The 19,439-nt window shown below is 38.5% G+C and overlaps 1 protein-coding gene across 7 annotated transcripts in view; it reads left to right on the top strand.

Annotated features, from left to right (window-relative positions):
* CDC14A (cell division cycle 14A) overlaps positions 1-19,046 on the top strand; it is a 186,591-nt gene extending 167,545 nt beyond the window's left edge. For 6 of the 7 annotated variants that reach the window (XM_019457632.2, XM_053891941.1, XM_053891950.1 and 3 more), the window contains one exon: positions 16,747-19,046. Coding sequence is in view for 2 of the 7 variants with exons in the window: in XM_053891949.1 (XP_053747924.1) it covers positions 16,747-16,776 (30 nt within the window). In the remaining 5 variants the exon portion in view is untranslated. Of the gene's footprint in view, positions 1-11,244; positions 11,356-16,746 lie in introns of all 7 variants that reach the window. The other variant, XM_053891946.1, reaches the window with a different exon arrangement.
* Positions 19,047-19,439: the final 393 nt, after the last annotated feature.

Raw genomic sequence — 19,439 nt, 5'->3', positions numbered from 1 at the left:
TCCCAGGAAGTAAGAAGTAGCAGGTCTCTTAGAGCTGACTTCCCCTCCTTTATCTTTGCCTAGAAAACCTCTGTGGGAAGGGAGGCTCCAGGTCCTACCCCTGCTGGTTTGCTGGTACAAAGTCTAGATTAAGATGGAAATTCCCATTTTATAGGAATAAAGAAAGAGGTTGTAAGTTGTTTTCCTTTATCACTCCAGTACAGCTTTTCTAATTGTGGGTTTCTTGTCTAAATAAGATGGTTCTTCTTTCTAGCACTTCCTAAGTTGTGAGGCATATGACCCTTGAAGAACTAGGAATAAATCTCTCAACAGAAATGTTTTTAAGCCCTTGGGTAGGAAATGCAGTCTGTAAGGCAGTATCCTCCCAGCACCTTTAAGAAAGACCCAGAAACTCCTAGGGGATGAGGGTGACGGGTGTTTAGAGAGAGTCTAATATTTTAGAAGCTGCAATTAGCATCTCTTTTGAAAGCTGCAATTGCTCTCACTTTATGCAGCAGTTCAGCCCCCAGAAAAATGTAAAAATGATTTCCTTGTTCTGTCATTAAGTGCTTTAACACAGAAAACAAGAACAAATGTTAAGGAATTCTTATGGTTGTGACAGAATCCTGAAGAACAATCAGATTTTATTTTTATTTATTTGGCCTCTTCTGTTGGTCTTGAGGTTTCTGCTGCCAGTAGAAACTGCACAAGGTTTCATTTTTTTATTAACCCACTTGTAAAAAAAATCAGTTTTCCCTCCCTGACATTCAGAGGAGTTTTCAAATGCCTAAGAAATGAGGGACGTGTGATTATGGCGTGGGTGGGGTGGAAGTATTTTATTAAATTGAAATTACTTGAGGTATCTGTCTTGAATATTTGCTCTGTTTTATTTTTAAGAGACTTGCCACTGAATTGCTGTTCGTCTCCACTGTCCTTACCTGACCCCTAAAGTCTGGGTGAGGTCATGATGCTTTCCCCGTAAACTCTTCTCTCCCCTGCCTTGGTCTTAATCAATACTCTTCTCACTCTGCATTTTAATCATCTGTTCACTTATCTGTATCCTCTGGTAGACTGTAAGCTCTGTGAGGGCAGGGGCGGTGCCTCTGTTTTATGTGTCCTAGTTGTATGCTCTGTGCCTGGAATATGGGAGGCCCTCATTAAGTATTTCTTGAATGGATATATGAATGGTTAGATGTTTAAATGAGTCAGTGTGTTTAGAGTAACTTCCTCCAGAGGGTTTGAGAGATTAAATATTTTGCCTTAGATTGTACCACAAATATATAGCAGAGGCGTAATTTGCACATAGGTCAGTTTGACTCCAAAAAGCATATTATTTTGATTATATCATATATATATATATATATTAGATGTTTAATATACAGGGATATCTAGGGGCGCCTGGGTGGCTCAGTTGGTTGAGTGTTCGACTCTTGATTTCGGCCCGGGTCACAATCTCACAATTTGTGGGTTTGAGCCCCACGTCGGGGCTCTGCGCTGACAGTGTGGAGTCTGCTTGGGAATCTCTGTCTGCCTCTCTCTCTCTGCCCCTCCCCACTTGCACTCTGTCTCTCTCTGTGTCAAAATAAATAAATAAACTTAAAATAAAATACAGGGATATCTAAAGGGTATCTCATTTTTCCAGGAAGGGTCGAAGAAAGATGTGCAGAAGAGATAACATTTTAGTTGGGCTTTGGAGCATAAATAGGAAGGAGCCTCCTGGGAGTCTACTTAAGAAAATAGGAAGAAGAGAAATGGCCATTGCAAGCACTGGGAACTGTATGAACAGAAGCACAGCTTTAGTACTGTAGTTAAACTCTTAGGTTCTGAAGACAGATAGACCTAGGTTAAAGTTTGATTTCTGCCACTTCCTTGTGGTGAGTACTTTGGCAAGTTATTTAACCTCTCTGAGTCTCAGTAAAACGGAATAATAATAATCAAGGGCAGACTAGGTTTTGTGCACCCTGAAGCTTATATGATATGGTAGGACCTATGTAAGATAAAGAATACAAAATATTAATTTTTGTAAATTTTATACAACATAGGGCTGTGTACTTTGAAAGGCGTCTTTCTGACTGCGGAGCCTTGAAGCTTATGTGGTGATATGATAAGATCTTTGTAATAGGGTGGTTGTGATGACTGAGATCAATCATATGGACTAGTTTACAGAGTTGCTTATAGATGGCGCTCCATAATTGTTAGCTACTATTATTTTAAGAGCAGTGAGTTTTCCAGTGTCACTAAAGCCTGGGGAGGTTACTTGTAGATAAGGCTGGGACGTTAAGGGGAAGCCAAACTGGGAAGTGCACCATGAGCTATTGGAATCTCGTAAGCAAAGTGACTTGATCAGATCTGATTTGATGAAGATAATTCTGGCAGTTGTGTGGATGGTAGCTCTTGATAGAAACCCTGAAGGGAGGGAACCTAGTTTGAGCCCTATCTGCTGTCCCCAGTCCCTACCTCAGTAGGTGTCCTTGGGTAAATGCTATCTATGCACTTTCAATAATTATTCTGTGTTTTAATATGCACAATAGAATTGATGCTATTAAATAATCATATGTGACCAACAGATCCACCATATATTTATTATTAATTTTTAAATGATGTATGTATTTTTGTAAATGGAAATTTAACTACCCAAAGAAAAATTATGGTCCTTAGTAAACATCTTTTTTGCATCAGTTGAACTGTTTGAAGAGTTATAAAATGATGTGCTTTATTATTAAAAAAGAAATATGTATATATATATAGAGAGAGAGAGACAGAGAGAGACAGGGAGAGAGAGACAGAGAGAGTGTCCGGTTGGTTACAAAATTTTTTTGTCACTCCAGTGTCACAGGTCACATTAATTATGGACCTAATGGAGTAGCCTTTCAGAATAAGCTTCTATTGTATTGATCTGTAGGGTGTATAAATATAAATAAGATAAGCTGCTCTATAGTAAGATTCTTCTGACAACTGCTTTGGGCATCATGTATTAAAACCTTTTTTGTAATTTGATTATTATTACTAAGCAGTAGCTTATATTAAGCTTTGTTACTCACTCTTATCTATTGGTCTTCAGACATTTCCAGAGACATTTTCATGGTAATGTTTCAGGTTATATCAGTGATGCCATTCATTGTCTCTTGGAATTTTCCCATTTTCCTCTTCTGCTGTTTTCTCACCTTTTTTGTTGTCATTGTGTTAGCCTCATTGAGGCTGTTCCTAACTCAGTCTCTTAATTAATTCATACTTTAAGTAGGGGCACAAGCTTTTTCTGTAAAGGGCCTGTTTTGGCTTTGTGTGCCAATTCCAACTCGATGCATAAACAAATGGTATGGTTGTGATTCAGTGAAACTTTATTTACAAAAATAGGTGGTGGGCTGGATGTGGCCGCTGAGCTGTAGTTTGCCAACCACACTTTGAAGCACTTCTGGGTAAGAGATGCTGATCTCATCATTTTACTCACCTGGTCAGAAGTGATCAGGATCCTCTAATGCTAGAACATTAATCCTAAATTCCTTTCCTGAGCTTTCAGGCCCTCTGTCCTCGGTTCCCTTTTTTGTATGTTTGTACCTCATTTCCCTTGCTTGTTCCATAATGTGGGCTCCCTTGTCCTCAAGAAAGTGAACCCACCCAAAGTTTTCCTTTTTCACCTCTGTTCCTATCCTTGAAGCATACTTAGTACTTTATCAACATATACTGTAGGTATTACATGCCTGAGCTTCTGTATTTGTTTACGTATTGTCTGTATCTGTGAGACTTGTCTTCAACTTTTAAACTTTCTTTGAGGGTCTACATACCAAGTTTCATAAAGTTCTTTTATATTTTATCGTTTCTAATATAGTACTAGACACAGAAAAGAATTAAAAATACTCCTTTAGGGGCACCTTGGTGGCTCAGTCGGTTGAGCGTCCGACTTCAGCTTAGGTCATGATCTCACAGCTCGTGGGTTTGAGCCCTACGTTAGGCTCTGGGCTGACAGCTCAAAGCCTAGAGCCTGCTTCAGATTCTGTGTCTCCCTCTCTCTCTGCTCCTCCCTGGCTTGCACTCTCTGTTTTTCTCTTTCAAAAATAAATAAACATTAAAAAAAATACTCCTTTAGTTTACAGTTGGAAGGAAAATTGAAATGATGAAATATTGTGTGCATACCTACTGTTTTACGGTAGCATTCTCCTTATGCTAAGTTCCCTGTGTGACGGGGCACAGCCATGTTTAGACTTAGCTGGTTAGCCTGCTCTTGGTTATGAAGACTTTGTGGATGAATTCTCCACCTCAAACTTATTTATTTTTTTGGTAATCATATGGCAACTTTATTTTTGTCTCCAATATTATTTTTGTCCCTTTACATTTATTTGTTGGCTATAGTTCTTTTTTAATTGAAGTACTGTTGACACACAGCATTACCTTAGCTTCAGGTATACAGCACAGTGATTCAGCCTCTCTATACATCGTGCTGTGTTCAACACCAGTGTAGTTACCGTCTATCACCATACAAGGCTATTAAAATAGCCTTGACTATATTCCCTATGCGGTACTTTTCATCCTCGTGACTTACTCTTTCTATAACTGGAAGCCTGCATCTCCCAGTCCTCTTCACCCATTTTGCCCGCCCCTCACCTCCATCCACTCTGGCAACCACCGGTTTGTTCTCAGTATTCTCAATCTCAAATTTGACCAGTGTCAGAACAACCTTGGTAGCCAACGAATAGGTTAAGTTCTTCTGTGTTCTGGCATTAGTCGGAATATGTTTTATGTTTTATTTATTTATTGAAGGAATTACTGATTCTTAAAGTGGGACTTAGAATAAGATCAAAATATTAGATCCAGCTTGGTAAAATACCCAGTTGGGTGAAAATCTGAGTGATTGGCGTTTGCATTAAAGCCTGCTTAATTTTACTTTGGAGTAATGTTTGTGTGACATTGATGAACTGCTTATTGACTGTTTAAACATCCATTCCCAATAAAATGCTCCTACTTTTCCAGTGGGAGGTTAACAGCTTTTCTTGATTTAAATTTGATGTCTTTTCCTTCTGCCTGTTCTGTGTTTCAAAAACTATCATCCTGTCCTGATTTTAAGTATAATATTGAATCACAAAGATTAATTAAAGATTAAATATTATATTGTTTTTATTTGTTTTAGGTTTACTTATTTATTTTGAGAGAGAGAGAAAGAGAGAAAGGAGAGTGTGTATGTGTGTGTGAGAGAGAGTGGGGGAGGGACAGAGAGAGAGGGAGAGAGAGAGAATCCCAAGCTGACTCTGCGCTGTCAGTACAGAGCCCAGTGCAGGGCTTGATGTCATGAACTGTGAGATCATGACCTGAGCTGAGATCAAGAGTTGGATGCTTAACCGACTGAGCCACCCAGGTGCACCAAAGATTAAATATTATATTTGATACTAAGGATTAGTACTAGCTTTCTAACCTTGTGTGTTTAAATTGTTATGGTTTTCCCCTCTTCTCTTTGTTGTGGCATACCTTAGATTTGATGGAATTTCAGCATTACCTTAAATTTTTCAGCTAAGGGATGTTAATATCAAGAACATGAGCTCACTCCTTTTTTTTTGTAATTTTTTAAATGTTTTATTATTTTTGAGAGAGAGACAGAGTGTGAGTGGGGGAGGGGCAGAGAGAGGGAGACACAGAATTGGAAGCAGGCTCTAGGCTCTGAGCTGTCAGCACAGAGCCCAAGGCGGGGCTCCAACCCATGAACTGCAAGAACATAACCTGAGCTGAAGTTGGCTGCTTAACTGACTGAGCCACTCAGGTGCCCCAAGAATGTGAGCTCAATCTTTGAACCACATCTTTGGCATTTACTCAGCATTGGTATTCTTTTTTGTTTCCTTTCTAAGTGGACTTGGGAATGTTACTTGCCAAAGCATCAAGTTGTTTTGAGATTAGCATGGTTCAGATGATGCCTTTAAATTTGTGTATCAGCTGTTAGGTACACATAGTGTTTGCAGATAGAGCTAAGGGTCAGTTCAGCTTCCCATGTTAAATAGTGGTTTACATTAATTTCCTGTACAAAGTCTGTCAGCTTTGTTTGACTCTCCATTTGAAAGGACACTTTCAGGTATAGAACTTGCTTTAATCTCAAGTACGTCGGAGTTTTAATTGGCTTGGTTGTTCAACTTAATTTGACACTTTCTGTTTTACCAACACCAAATACTTAATACCAAATACTGCTAAGTCAATAGAAAAGAGTCTTTTTCTAATCTTGCTTTACTTATTTATTTAGTCAGGAGCAAACGAGAGTGCTTTTTATATATGTGTAAAGACTTGCCCAATTAAAAAAATTATCTAATATTTATATGAGTGTCTACCATGAGTGCAGTCTTGTTTTAGTCCAGGAAGGTAAGACAAAGATGGATAAGCCATTTTCTTCCACTAGACCGAAAGCTCCATGGAGGCATCTTCTGGCTTACTTGATCATCTGCTGTCATTTTTCTGGTCCCTTCACTCTGTCTTTGCACTGCTGCCAGAATCTACTTTAAATACTAGTTTCCTAATGTCATCCTTTGCTTAAAAAGCTTCTATAGTTGAAGGACAAAACCAATTATTGTAAGTTTTTTCTCTTTTTCGTTGAAGTTTCACCATAACATACCTAGATATGGACTCCATACAGTTTATCTTTGGGCCTTAATGTATACTTTCAGTCTCAGGGCTGACGACTTTTTCAATGATGAAAAATTCTCAGCCACTATCTTTTTGGATTTTATCTGCCTTTCCCCTACTTCTCCTTTTATTTTTTGTTATTTATTTTTTTAATTTTTTAATGTTTATTTATTTTTGAGAGAGACAGACAGACTGTGAGTGGAGCAGGGGCAGAGAGAGAGGGAGACCCAGAATCCCAAGCAGCCTCCAGGCTCTGAGCTATTAGCACAGACTGACACAGGGCTCGAACCCACGACTGCAATATCATGATCTGAACCGAAGTTGGGCGCTCAACCGACTGAGCCACCCAGGCGTGCCCTCCCTGCCCTCCTCCACTTCTCCTTTTGTAATACCCTGTAGACTTATGTTGGAGCCCTTCAATCTGTCCTTAGTATTTCTTTCCTTCTGTTTTATATTTTTAAATTCCTGTTACTCTGGCTGTTTTCTAACTGAATTCCTCCTGCTATTTTCCAATCCACTAATTCTCTTTTATTTATTTATTTTTTAATTTTTAAAAAATGTTTATTTATTTTTGAGAGAGAGAGAGAGATAGAGCACGAGTAGGGGAGGGGCAGAGAGAGAGAGAGAGAGAGGGAGCACAGAATCCGAAGCAGGCTCCAGGCTCTGAGCTGTCAGCACAGAGCCTGACGCGGGGCTCAAACTCACTAACTGAGAGATCACGACCTGAACCAAAGTTGGACGCTTAACTGGCTGAGCCATCCACGCACTCCCCACTAATTCTCTTTTAACTGTGTCCATTCTGTAATGTGTCCCCAACCTATTGACCTTTTGATTTCAATGGCTGTGTCTTTTACTTCCAACATTTATCATTCATTCTTTATGACAGCCATCTGTTTTTATGTGGACCCGCCTATTTTTGTTTCATAATTTCTTGTTCTTTTTATGGGTATTCTTCATTTTTTCACCTTGAGGATCTCAGATGACAGGTTGTTTTGAGATGGCTTTGTTGTTTGCATTTCAGCCTGTGAGAATTCATCTCCTGGTTGAAAACTTTGTTAGTTCTCTTGGTGTTCATGTTTCTTGTGTGTTTTATTTTTATTTATTTCTGATGTTTATTTATTTATTTTGAGAGTGGGGGAGGGGCAGAGAGAGAGAGAGAGAGAGAGAGGGACATCGAGAGAATCCCAAGCAGGCTCTGTGTTGTCAGCACAGAGCCCAACGTGGGGCTCGAACCCACGGACCGTGAGATCATGACCTGAGCTGAAATCGAGTTGGATGCTCAACTGACTGAGACACCCAGGTGCCCCTCCTCATGTGTTTCAATATTTTCACTTGTAGGTTCACACTGGATGGGAGTTTTTTGTTTCTCCCCACTTCTCTCTGTTTTTTTTCCCTCCTCATCCACTGGTTTTCTTCTTGGTTCCACTTGAACCGCGCCCCCCCCCCCCCCCCCCATACCCGGTCCTCCAGTCTAGAAACAGACTTTCATGACCCAGGCTCTATTCCCTTGGTGAGCTCAGCAAGCTGGCTTCTCAGGCAAGGATGCAGCTCTGCATAAACCCCGGCCCCAGGGCAGTGGTTGTGGTCCCTCTCAAGTCCTTCTCACAGGTGGGGGATCCCAGCCTCAGTTTTAGGCCAGGGGCATTTGGCCTGTATACCCTCAAGAACACTAGGCCGTCACTGCTGACTTCCATCTCTGTAGCCAGTGGCCTACTACTGTGACTTGGTTTGCTTGTGGGCTTAAAGAAGTTGATCATATTTTTGCATCCTGCTGTGCCTTTTCTCCCACACATTTTATCCTCATGTGGCTGTGTGAGGGTGAGAGAGCTCCCCAGGCCCCATAGGAATGCGAATCCCATCCATGGAGTTCCCACTCTTTTGTCCTGATTGCCTCCCAAAGGCCCCCTCCTCATACCATCACACTGACGGTTAGGATTTCAGCACATAAATTTGGTGGGTGGGGAGCACAAACATTGCAAGCAGTAAACCCATTGCAAGCAGTAAGATCATTGCGAGCAGTAAACTAAAGAAGAAAATGTTAAAGTCTATTTGAAAGTGAGGAAAATAAGGCTGACCTATTCCAACCTAATTCCCCTTATTCACCCATAAGTGCAAATTGTTTTCTTTCTGGTAACTCTCAAATCTTTACAGTTAAGATGTATTAGACACTGTATTTGTAATTTCTTTTTTGAAAACCACACCTGATGGTGTGCTGCTGTTTTTGTCTTCCTCACTGCCATTCACTCATCTTTATTCCTTGAGGACTTAGGCTTTACTCTAGCCACTGGGCTACTGCCAATGTTCTCGACAACAATAACATTTTTCTAATCATTATCATTGCCATCATTAGTAACTTATTGAGTACCTCCAATGTGCTGGCCATTGTAGTAGGTGCTTCATATATACATTAGCTTATTTATTTAGTCCACAGTTTATAGATGAGGAAGTCAAGATTCAGAGAGGCAGTGACTACTGTATTTTAAACTTTCTGAACTCCGGTGATCTTTATTTTTATTCACTTCGAAATCCATTTCATTGGCCTTTTTATTGCTTAAAGCATTTCTTCTGATATCCTGAATCCTGTAAGTCTCCTCTCAGACATTTACCCCACCTACTAACCCTTCCCCAAGACCTCTCTGTGGTCCCTGCCTGTTTCCCCACCTTCTGTGGCCCACATGGTCATTTCTGCTTCCTCTTTCCAATGTTCTCTGTTGTACTTGGATCTGTTTTCCATAGCCACTTAATCACTAGCCTCCAAAATAAGATCAAGTCCACTTTTTTTGTATTTGTTTCTAGTCTCTCTCTTCTAAGCACTATTGGAGAAAATCCCATTACGTTGCCACCAATTAACTCCATTTTAAATGAATTTCTAATTTACCTGGCCCTTGGGTGCTCATAAGTAGTTTAGTTATCCCACTTTGGCTCCCTTGCTGTTCCCCACACTGGCTGTTCCAAAACTTCTTAGCATCCTTTGTCAACACAGCTGCCCCAGCCTCCAGGGCTGGTTGACTTTGCCTTGAGTCTCACTGAGAACAGAATCATCAGGAGTGATTTCCCCTAACTGTCCTCTTCTCTGCCTCAAAGTGTCCCTTCATCTGACATGTCCTTCTTTTTCCTTTCCTTTTAGGTTAAAAGAATCTTTACTATTTTCTACCATTTTCCAATGGTAACTCTGCCCCCCTGTACTGTTGTTTCCACACTGTTCTAGGGAGTCACTCATCCATGGCCTTCCTCTCTTATGTCTTTAGTCCCTACTCCACTCCATTTGCCTGTCTCCTCACCTGCAAACAGGTACATCCGGGTTGGTCAGAGTGATCTTGCCAATTGCTTCCCTGGGTCCTGTAACCTCTCACAGTGTCTCCTTTATGGCCAACCTTGGGACCAGAGAAGCCCCATTCTGGTGAGAGCCTCTCCCACAGGCTGCCCCTGACTTCTTTCAGGCCAGATCAGATGATCTCTTCCTTCTTAGTTTTTCTGTAGCATTTGACAATATCAGCTTCCTTTTTTGCTTGTTCTTTTTGTCTCCTTTGAGTTTAGAATGCTATTTTCCTATTTCTCATCCTCCCTCCCCCTAAAATTATTACCTGTCTATCTTCCTCTGCCAACCCTTTCATGATTTTTCCCAAGGCTCTGACCTTGGCCCACTTCTCTCTCTGGGTGATTGTCTCCTGGGCAATTTCTAACTTCCTATGGGTGTTACCTGCTTCTTCAATTGCCTGTTCCTCCTTTTGTTTCCTGGCTTAGTAGTTGTCATCCACACTAGAAATTTGGAATCCTCTTTGACACTACGGCCGCCTTTCCTTCTGCACATCCAGTCACTCAGTACTATCAGCTGTCCCTAGGAGCTGTGTTTTGTTCTTCCGTTCTCAACAGCGTTGCCCTGATTAAGGTTTTGTGGACTATTGGAATAGCCCTTTAAATTTTCTTCCTGCCTTAAGTCTCTCCCGCCTTTAATCTTTTCTCTATACTGTGGCCAGTGTTAGATTTCTAAGACCATTCCTGTGTTCCCAATTGTTCATTGTCTCTACTTTGCCTGTGGGGTCCACAGATCTGTGGAGGTCAGATCCCTTGGCTTGGCATTGGGGCCCTTCCCTGGCAGCCCTTGTGCCCCCCCATCCTATCTCTCCAGCAGCTCCCCACGGCATACCCACCAGCACTCTGCAATAGGGCCACATCCTTGCACCCACACCCTAACACATGTGGTTCACTCTGCTTTTCCTTGTCTCTGCTTGGTTTTATAATTCCTGGCCTGTCTCCACAGTTATCTCTTTGATGAAACATTTGTGACCCATCTTTCTTGACTCTCGTGGGACTTTATTCACACCCGCCCCGCCCCCCACCTTGCTTTTATATCTAGACAGCTGTATGTGATTCTCTCTCCCCTCTACTAGCTTTTAAGCTTCTTGGAGGCATCTTTGTTTTCTCAGGTGCCAAAGTACAGTGAGTACCTAATAAATATTTATTGAATTAAAAATTGGATAATATATCTAGGTCCACGAATGTGAAGCAAAGAGCTAAGGTGCTTAGCAGCCCATTATCACCGTCAGCACATGAAGCACTAACAAAAAGGAAAACAGATTTTCAGCTTTTGCTTTAATATACAATCATCTGAGAGTTGCTTTTCTTTCTCTCTCTCTCTCTCTCTCTCTTTTTTTTTTTTTTTTTTTTTAGAAATGTGACTTTACTAAAATAAGAGAAAATACATTTTAACCGAGCTTGCATCAATATAATTTTGGCGTTCAGATGAACTGGAAACGTTCACGGAATGGTTGGCTGAATCAAGTAAGGTGTCAACAACCATCTGTCATCTAACAAATGAGCTTTTTGTGATTGTTGAAAAGCACAATTAAGTTCACTCAGAAAAAAAAAGAATCTATTAAAAGTTAGGTGGGAAGGTGAAAGAATTTTTTATATAGCATTTTAATTAAACGAAATTGGCTTGTTAAATCTTGGGGTCCCTGAAATGCTTAGAGAACGTTACAGAAAAATGTTACACCTCCTTCAAAGCAGATTTTATCAAAATCCTTAGCCAAAAAAATCTTATGCAGCTATGTTTCTCTACCAGTGTTATTGGAGAAGTATTATTATGCTAGCAAATGCCAAACATTCAGTCTTGTGAAACCGTATTTGTGGAAATGATATCAATGAACACATTTTGCGTGTCGTTAACATACAAGCAATACAAAAACTGGAAACTATTGCAAAGCCATAAAAGACCCCAGAGTATAGAGGCAATTATAGATAAACTTATTATTAATCAATGTTTATTTTTTTTCCCCAGTTCATTAAAATTCAACACCAGAGTTTTATTTAAAATAAGATACCATATTGCCAAATGTGGTTTGTTTGTTTTTTTTTTTTAATTATCTATGCCATGAAAGCAAATCACTTTTTAAGGTGCTTTTTGCTTCTGTAATTAGAACTCAAACCAACAATAACCAAGTAGACTACTTTCTCTTCCTTAAGGGACTCGGAAGATGGGAAAATACAGGAGAGAGAAAGTCAGTATGGCAAAAGCACGTGGCGATTGAGAGTCAGGATTTTGACCGAGTATGAAACTAACATTCCAGGTCCTAGGGTCTGTTGGTCTGAGTTATGTGAACAGTAAGACACCATTTCATTAATTTGCTGGCAAAGACCTTAATTTTTCATTATTCTTTACAGTTTGCTGTTTTTGATAGTCAACGTATAGTTGTATTTAGTAACCATCTTACAGTATTTATACCTGTCATTATTAGACATTTTTCTACCGTGATTAGGTAACTGGGCTGTTTAAAAAAGAAACACCTCCAGAATAGCTAAATTTTTAAAGTCACTACCTACATCTGCCAAAACAGATTAGTAGCAAATTTCCAGAACAGAACAAATTGTCTTGATCTCCTTACCTAACACTTTGTTTTATGTCAAATCTAACTGCTTTCAGGGAACAAGACTTCTTGATGGAAGCTTATATTTTGACATAAAAATTTTGGGGGCTGCAAGTGTAAAGTAATTTTATCCTTATTTTGCAGGCTGAATATTGCTGTATTATTACTTTTATGGGATTCACACTATAAAAACACCATATATTCATGATAAACTTGATCTGGTCTTAACTCACTATAACCCCGTTGAACTTACTGGCACAGAAACTTGAATATTCTGTTTGAGAAATTAAAATCTCTTGATTATACAAATAAGTGCTACCTTGTAAAATAATATTTATACTTCAAGCACTGCTTCCTCCATAACCGTATCCATTGTCATTCCCGCATTTATTTTTTTATTTCAGATGCATTAGGTATTAATTCTTATGATAGTGATAAACATTGGCCAAGCAGAATTAAAACTTTAATCAGAATACTGAAGCGTGGGTGTTTTTATAAAGGAAATTTATTTTTAGAGTATTCCTGAAAATTACTTTGGATTAGGTCCTATAAGGATTTTTCATTTTAAAATGTATATATCTCCTTTATGGTATAATAAATATTGCTTTCTTTTTTTTGTACTGTAATATTTCTTTGCTCAGGATCACACCATGCTTCAAGTTATTTTTTTTTAAGTTTATTTATTTTGAGAAAGAGTAGGGGAGGGAGAGAGAGAGGGGGAGAGAGAATCCCAAGTGGGCTCCAAGCTGAGACGTGGGGCTCCATGTCACGAACCATGAGGCTCAACCTACTGAGCCACCCAGGCACCCCTGCTTCAGGTTATTGTTTGTGTTTGGGTGATAGAGAATGTCTGACTGATTATGCAGTGATCACAGGACAAAGGCTAGAAGTATATTGAGGTGTTATACTATGGTGGCTAAGCATTTGGGCTTTGAGCCAGACTGCTTGAGTTAAAATATGAGCTCTTCCACTTCCTTGTTGTGTGACCTTGGGCAAAGTCCTTGACTGCTCTGTGCCTCAATCTCCTATCTGTAAAATGAGTTGTCTGGAGTATTTAATGAGTTCATACATATAAAATGTTTAGAACTGTGCCTGGTATATAGGAAGTACTCAGCAAATATCTATCACAGAATAATTGACCTCTTCAGTAATATATCTAGTTTATTAAGAATTCCAGATAGTTGTACTTTATTTCCTGAATAATAAAGTCAACAGCAGTAATGATATTGGTTGTGGGATACAAAATACATTTGCATCTTTGCTATAAAAATTAGCAATGCTAATAATGGGTTATTGTGTTTTCTGGGATATTTATTAGTAACTTTAGGATACAGGTAACAGATGAGCCAGAGACCCTCAGTACAATGCCATCATGGAAGCATGTGAAATCAAAATGTTACTGTCATCCCACATAATTGCTTCCCCAGTGAAAAAGCCTAGAAATATTAGTTATGTTTTTTTTTTCAAGTGAATATGTCTTGTAGACTTTACCAGTTCTCTTTCTTCCCTAACTCCACTTCCATTAAGATTTTTGTTTTAGATTGAAAATGAAAGGAAGTTAATTTGTTACAAAATGCTGATGTCAGACTAATTTATTAAGTCTCTTTACTGATCTATTATTTCCTTTCACTTTCTTTATACCGTATAAACAAACTGTGGAAGAACTTTTGTATCTTATTTTTATCCCCCAGTGCCAAATGTATACTACTAATGTTTAATCATTATTTGTTGAATGAATTACCCAGCATGACAGAAGGTCCATTCTTCAGCCAACTCATGTCTTTATTTGTTTACAGAGGACTCAGAGCCAGTTGGGCAACATTAAGTGAGCACATGGTGGGGGGAGAGGGGGCGGGATGGCAGAGGAAGCAAGAGGGATTGTGCTAAACTGTATCTGTAGGTTAGATGAAACAGCAGCCAGAGTGATGACCGCTGCTGTGTGTAAGGAAAGCTTCTGCCAGAGGTGAATATGAATATATACTTCTATGAATGATAGAAATCCCTAAAGTGATTGTAGACTATTTCTGTTTTCCAGTTCAGTGGGCATCATGATTCCATAAAATAAATAAAGATATGTACATACACATATTTACCCCCTCCATATTGATGCACATATGAAATACTTTACCCTGAAAGAAAGTTAGTTTAACAAAGGTCACTTGCCTAGTATCTGTTCATTTGCTATATCTCTGTCTATTGAGACTTGATGGAACTTTAGGGCTGCTTGCAGAAACAACTTTGTTCTAAATTTACAAACAATCTGAGGAGCTATAGAAGTACCATTAGTGGTAACATAAATAACTTTTCTAACTGGAACAAAAGCAAAATTTCAATATTACTACCAAAGCATTGGCCATTGTAAAGCAAGCAGGCTTGCAGCTGGGGAGGACCACCTGGCCCTGCTCTCTTGGCCTACTTGCCAGACTTCAAAAGAAACTGAGAAAAACAGCTGGAAAAATAATAGTCTACTTAAAATTTTTTTTAACGTTTATTTACTTTTGAGAGAGAGAGAGATAGAGTGTGAGTGAGTGGGGGAGGGGTAGAGAGAGAAGGAGACACAATTTGAAGCAGTCTCCAGGCTCTGAGCTGTCAGCAAAGAGCCCAACGTGGGGGCTTGAACTTACGAGCCGTGAGATCATGATCTGAGCTGACGTCAGACGCTTAACCTACTGAGTCACCCAGGTGCCCCAATAATAGTCCACTTTTAAGTTCTAATTGTTAGGATGGCAACTGAGGGTCCTACAAGTTAATTTTATGTAGGCTTCAAGACATTGGAACAGTTTTACTGGACTTTTCTCAGTCTTACCTTTTAGGCTTTCTGTGAGTTCAGGCATATTTACATTATAGTGCCCTACTTCTTGATCATGTCCCCTGTTCTGAAGCCTTGGCATAAACTGCATCCTGTAGTGAGAAAGTCAACTTGCCAGCCTTTTCCATTCTTCCTAGCAGCTCTTAACATTTAACCTCTTCCTTGAAACTTGCAGGCTTGGGAGACTCTGCCTTCCCCAAGCCTTCCCTTCCCTTGCCTGATCCTTTCTTGTGTACAGTGTTACTTCACGCTATGCATGTTATTGAACATTGACACCTTTGTCTCTTCATGTTGTTTGTATGACAGTGTGGACTTTAGCCCTTGAGGACAGGCTGGTGACTTTTTGACTCACAGTGTTGATAGATGCTTACTGAGTAAATGGCTGTCGATAGGGTATAAAATTCACTGGAATTTTGAAGCTGAGCAAAGATAGTTTGAATCTTTTGTAGATTATTTTTGCATAATTGACATTCTTTTTACCGATACCTCTACCACCCACAAAATGGGCCAGTCTCAGAACTGATAAGACCTATTAATAGCATGCTACAGATCAACTTGAAAAATAATTATTGGAGAAGTAGAAAAGGACATTTGGTGGCAAATCAAGTAAACTTTGTTGTTCTAAGGTATTTGAAGAATTGTGCAAAAGAATATGTTCATGTGAAACTGATTTGTGTTCCTTCTTTCTAACTGCTGTTTGCTGCTCAAATATAAGTATTTGGCAATTTTTTCCTCTCTATCTTTCTCTTTTCCTGGATAATGTCTATTATCAATGCATTCTGGTTACATATCCCAACCATGTTCCTTTTATATGTGATTATCTAATATGATGGGGGAAGATTTTGTGTATCTTCTTTTCTTGAAAGCTGCCCGCTATTTATCATGTTATAACTGCAAGATTCTTCTGCACAAGGGCTTTTGGGTCTTGAGCTTAGATTTCAAAAGTAGTAGTGCTTTGTGTCCCCCTCCATGGAAAGGATTTGCAAGCTATTTGTTAAATTCAAGCATTCTTAAGGAATTCATTTAGATGACTGCTAACTCTACTGCATTAGAAGCTTTAACATTTGATATGTATTGGATTAAAGTATATATAATCTTAAAGTATATTCTGATAAACTTCAATTTACTTACAAATATCACTTAATGTTTTCGAGTAAAACTCATTATTGCACAAAAGCTTAGAAGTGAGTTTAGTGCTACCTACCAATTTGCACATAATACTTCATTTTTAACTGCTATTAATAGATCGTAGGCCTTTTAAAATACAAAGTTTTCTTGCAGTCACTCCACGTAATTGCATATCTCATTCTTAGCAGGTGCTTTGTTTTTGTTTTTTTCCCCCCAGCCTTTTCTATTTTTTTCTTAGTTTATTTCACTTATCTTCTATATAATAGACCCAAACTGCCTTGTGTTGAAGGAAATAGCTGCATGATGTGTACCACGAGTCTTGTATGTGATGGGCTTTAACCTTAGTTTATGTCTCTCCCCCCTGCACAGTCCCTTCAGTCTGAATATGTTCATTACTAAGGCCTTGCCGCTCCGACGAAGGCTGTTCCACTCTTAGACACAGTGTCTTCATCTGGACGAGCAATGTAGAGAGAAAGCCACTGCTGTTCGAGGGATATTTCTGCCTTCTTACCTTAAATTAAGGAGAGCACTCACATAAGACCTTCAAGAGACTTGAAACCAGAAAACTCTGGTTAATGACTACTATAAATGCACTGAAACTATGTTTATGGAGATGTCAATGCTTTTTAAGAACGTTTTAATGTTGAATTTGGTATTTTGAAAGGTTATTTTTAATGTATTTCGGTAATACATTTGCTACTACCTTTACGTGTACAGTGTTACATTATGTATGTATTGTGAACTTTAAAAGACTATTTTGATAAATTTATAAATCTATAAAATTATGTAAAAACTAGACTCTATTTTGACTTAGATTTTCTTGTCGTTTGCTACCAAAAATTTGTATTTTGAATTTATTTAGTATGGTTTTGTCTACGATGAATAAATAATTCCTCTTTATTAAGAAAAAGTAAGGGAGAAAGTTTTTAGAAAGTGATTTTTTTATGTCCCCTATGAATAGGGCAGATCAGTTCATTCTTTTGGGAAGTCAGTCTAATGTAATGAGTTTATGCAAGTTTATCTCTGGCAAGAGGATAATCGTTTGATATGGCTTGTTCAGACCGTTTCCCTTCCCTTTTGTTTTTGTTGCTCAGCTGTTTAGTTTCACATCCTTGTGGGGCTTTAACAAAATTTAACATCCAGTTGAAGATCAGAATTCACTGAACATTTCTCCTGAAAACACAGTTTTTCTCTATGAAATGACTCCACATTCCAAATGCTTTTATTTCTTTCTTCCTCTCGAGAGAGTTCTTAACCCAGTTAGAATATTTTGCTTTTGGTACGAGGTTGTTGTCTGTAACCACACGTGGTCTGGCACCAGTTTTAAATCAACAAAGAGAAAAAACTGAATAAGATGCTGCTGTTTGTCTGTATTAAAGGAGATATGTTTGTAACAGATTACGAACACCTAAGACACAAGCCAGCATGTCAGAAACCTAATGTGGAAATGAAGGGACCCCTGACAGGTGCTCACAGCCCTTTTATGTAAGTGTAATCTGGCATCAGGCCTCAGAAGCCCGTAGGTTTCATTTCCATGGGGTGTGGGGAGCCTTAGATTCTGATTATCTTCCATGCTGCTTAAGAATGGACTGTTCAGACAGTTAAGTGGATCCACATGAAGTGCTTTCCTCTCAACCACTGAGTTATTTATAATATATTTATTAAGGATGGGGTACCTTGAGGCTATTACACATGCTTCGGCAAAACATCTTGTTCATGTTTTACATTTTAAGAAGGCATTTGAATGAATGTTTGGCTCAGGTTCATTACTTAAGCTTCAGTAACTGCAGTACCAAATAATTGCACTAAGCTGATGAAAAAAATGAATTGTATGTTTTAGGAGTCAAAAATTAAAATAAGTGAAATTAAATTGTATACCTTTTCTAAAACTGAAAGAGTAAAATATTTTATTATGAGTTATTGTAAAAAAAAAAAAAGTGGTTAGTTATACAGGAAGATGGTAGTATTTAAAAAAAAATCAGTGAAAAGTAATTCAGATGACGTTTGAAAAGTGGGGAAAAGGGAACCATATGGACAGTTTTAGTTCTGTGAACACTAATTTGTGTGCAGCTATTGAAATGATTGTAAAATTGACTACTATAAATTCTCCATAATTATGTTGTATATTAGTCCTATGTATCAACATGTGTATGTCTTAGAATTATTTGTACACATGTCCATACATAGACAAATCAAGAAGTGTATGTATATAATATAGAAAGTATATAGCAAAGTAATTCTACTCCAAAAATAAAAAAATTGTTGACGTATTTTGTTATGAATAGTTTACCTTCCAAAAGATAATTTGTTCTATTTTAAAGTGTAGAAAAATGCACTGCTAATAAATAATAAAAGTTTTATGCAATTTATGTTTCCCCTGACTTTTATAATTTGGATTTTGAGTTATCAGTGTACTGAAGTCTCTTTATAATTTTCTATTTGATCCATTCTGGTTGGTGCCTTTCAAGTTTCTCAAGATCTCCATTCTGGATTTTCAGTTTATCTTGTATTGACTTTCCAGGTTGTGGCCATTTTTTGAAGTATATGACAGTGAGCACAAAGAAACCTTATACGTTGCCTTTCACAAAAGTCAGATAATGTCAGGCTCCTGCTGTTTTTCTCTCTATATAATTTTCCTTTCTGTTAATAAAACACTGATTGTGATCAGAGTTTTGGGTCCTGCTTGGTCATTTACGACTATTGTATGATACACTGGTGATTGGTGCCTTTTGAGTAAGAGTGGCCATTTTTCTTAAGGAGAAATTATAGAAATAAATCAGATGGAAGAAACCTCACCTCTTGGAAGAGGCAGCTTGAGAGAAAGAAGCTACACTACTTATTAAAGATACTTTATGTATTAAAACTGGATCTCGTCGGGTTGTGAAATTTCTAAGATTTTGCCCTTCTCTTTTGTCTTTACATTTTTTTTTTTTTTTTCAGAACACAGGGAAAAAGGTGTGGGTGGGAAGGTAGTTTCACTTCTTGAGTTGAGAAGTTCTCACAACACTGCAGGAGACAGTTGGGGTACTGAAGTTGTCATGGGACCACATCTTAGGGAAGGA

The sequence above is a fragment of the Panthera pardus genome, unplaced genomic scaffold (genome assembly GCF_024362965.1).
Source record: "Panthera pardus isolate Hobbes unplaced genomic scaffold, ASM2436296v1 HiC_scaffold_11, whole genome shotgun sequence".
Lineage (NCBI taxonomy): Eukaryota > Metazoa > Chordata > Mammalia > Carnivora > Felidae > Panthera > Panthera pardus.
This window is presented reverse-complemented; position numbering and strand designations above follow the sequence as displayed.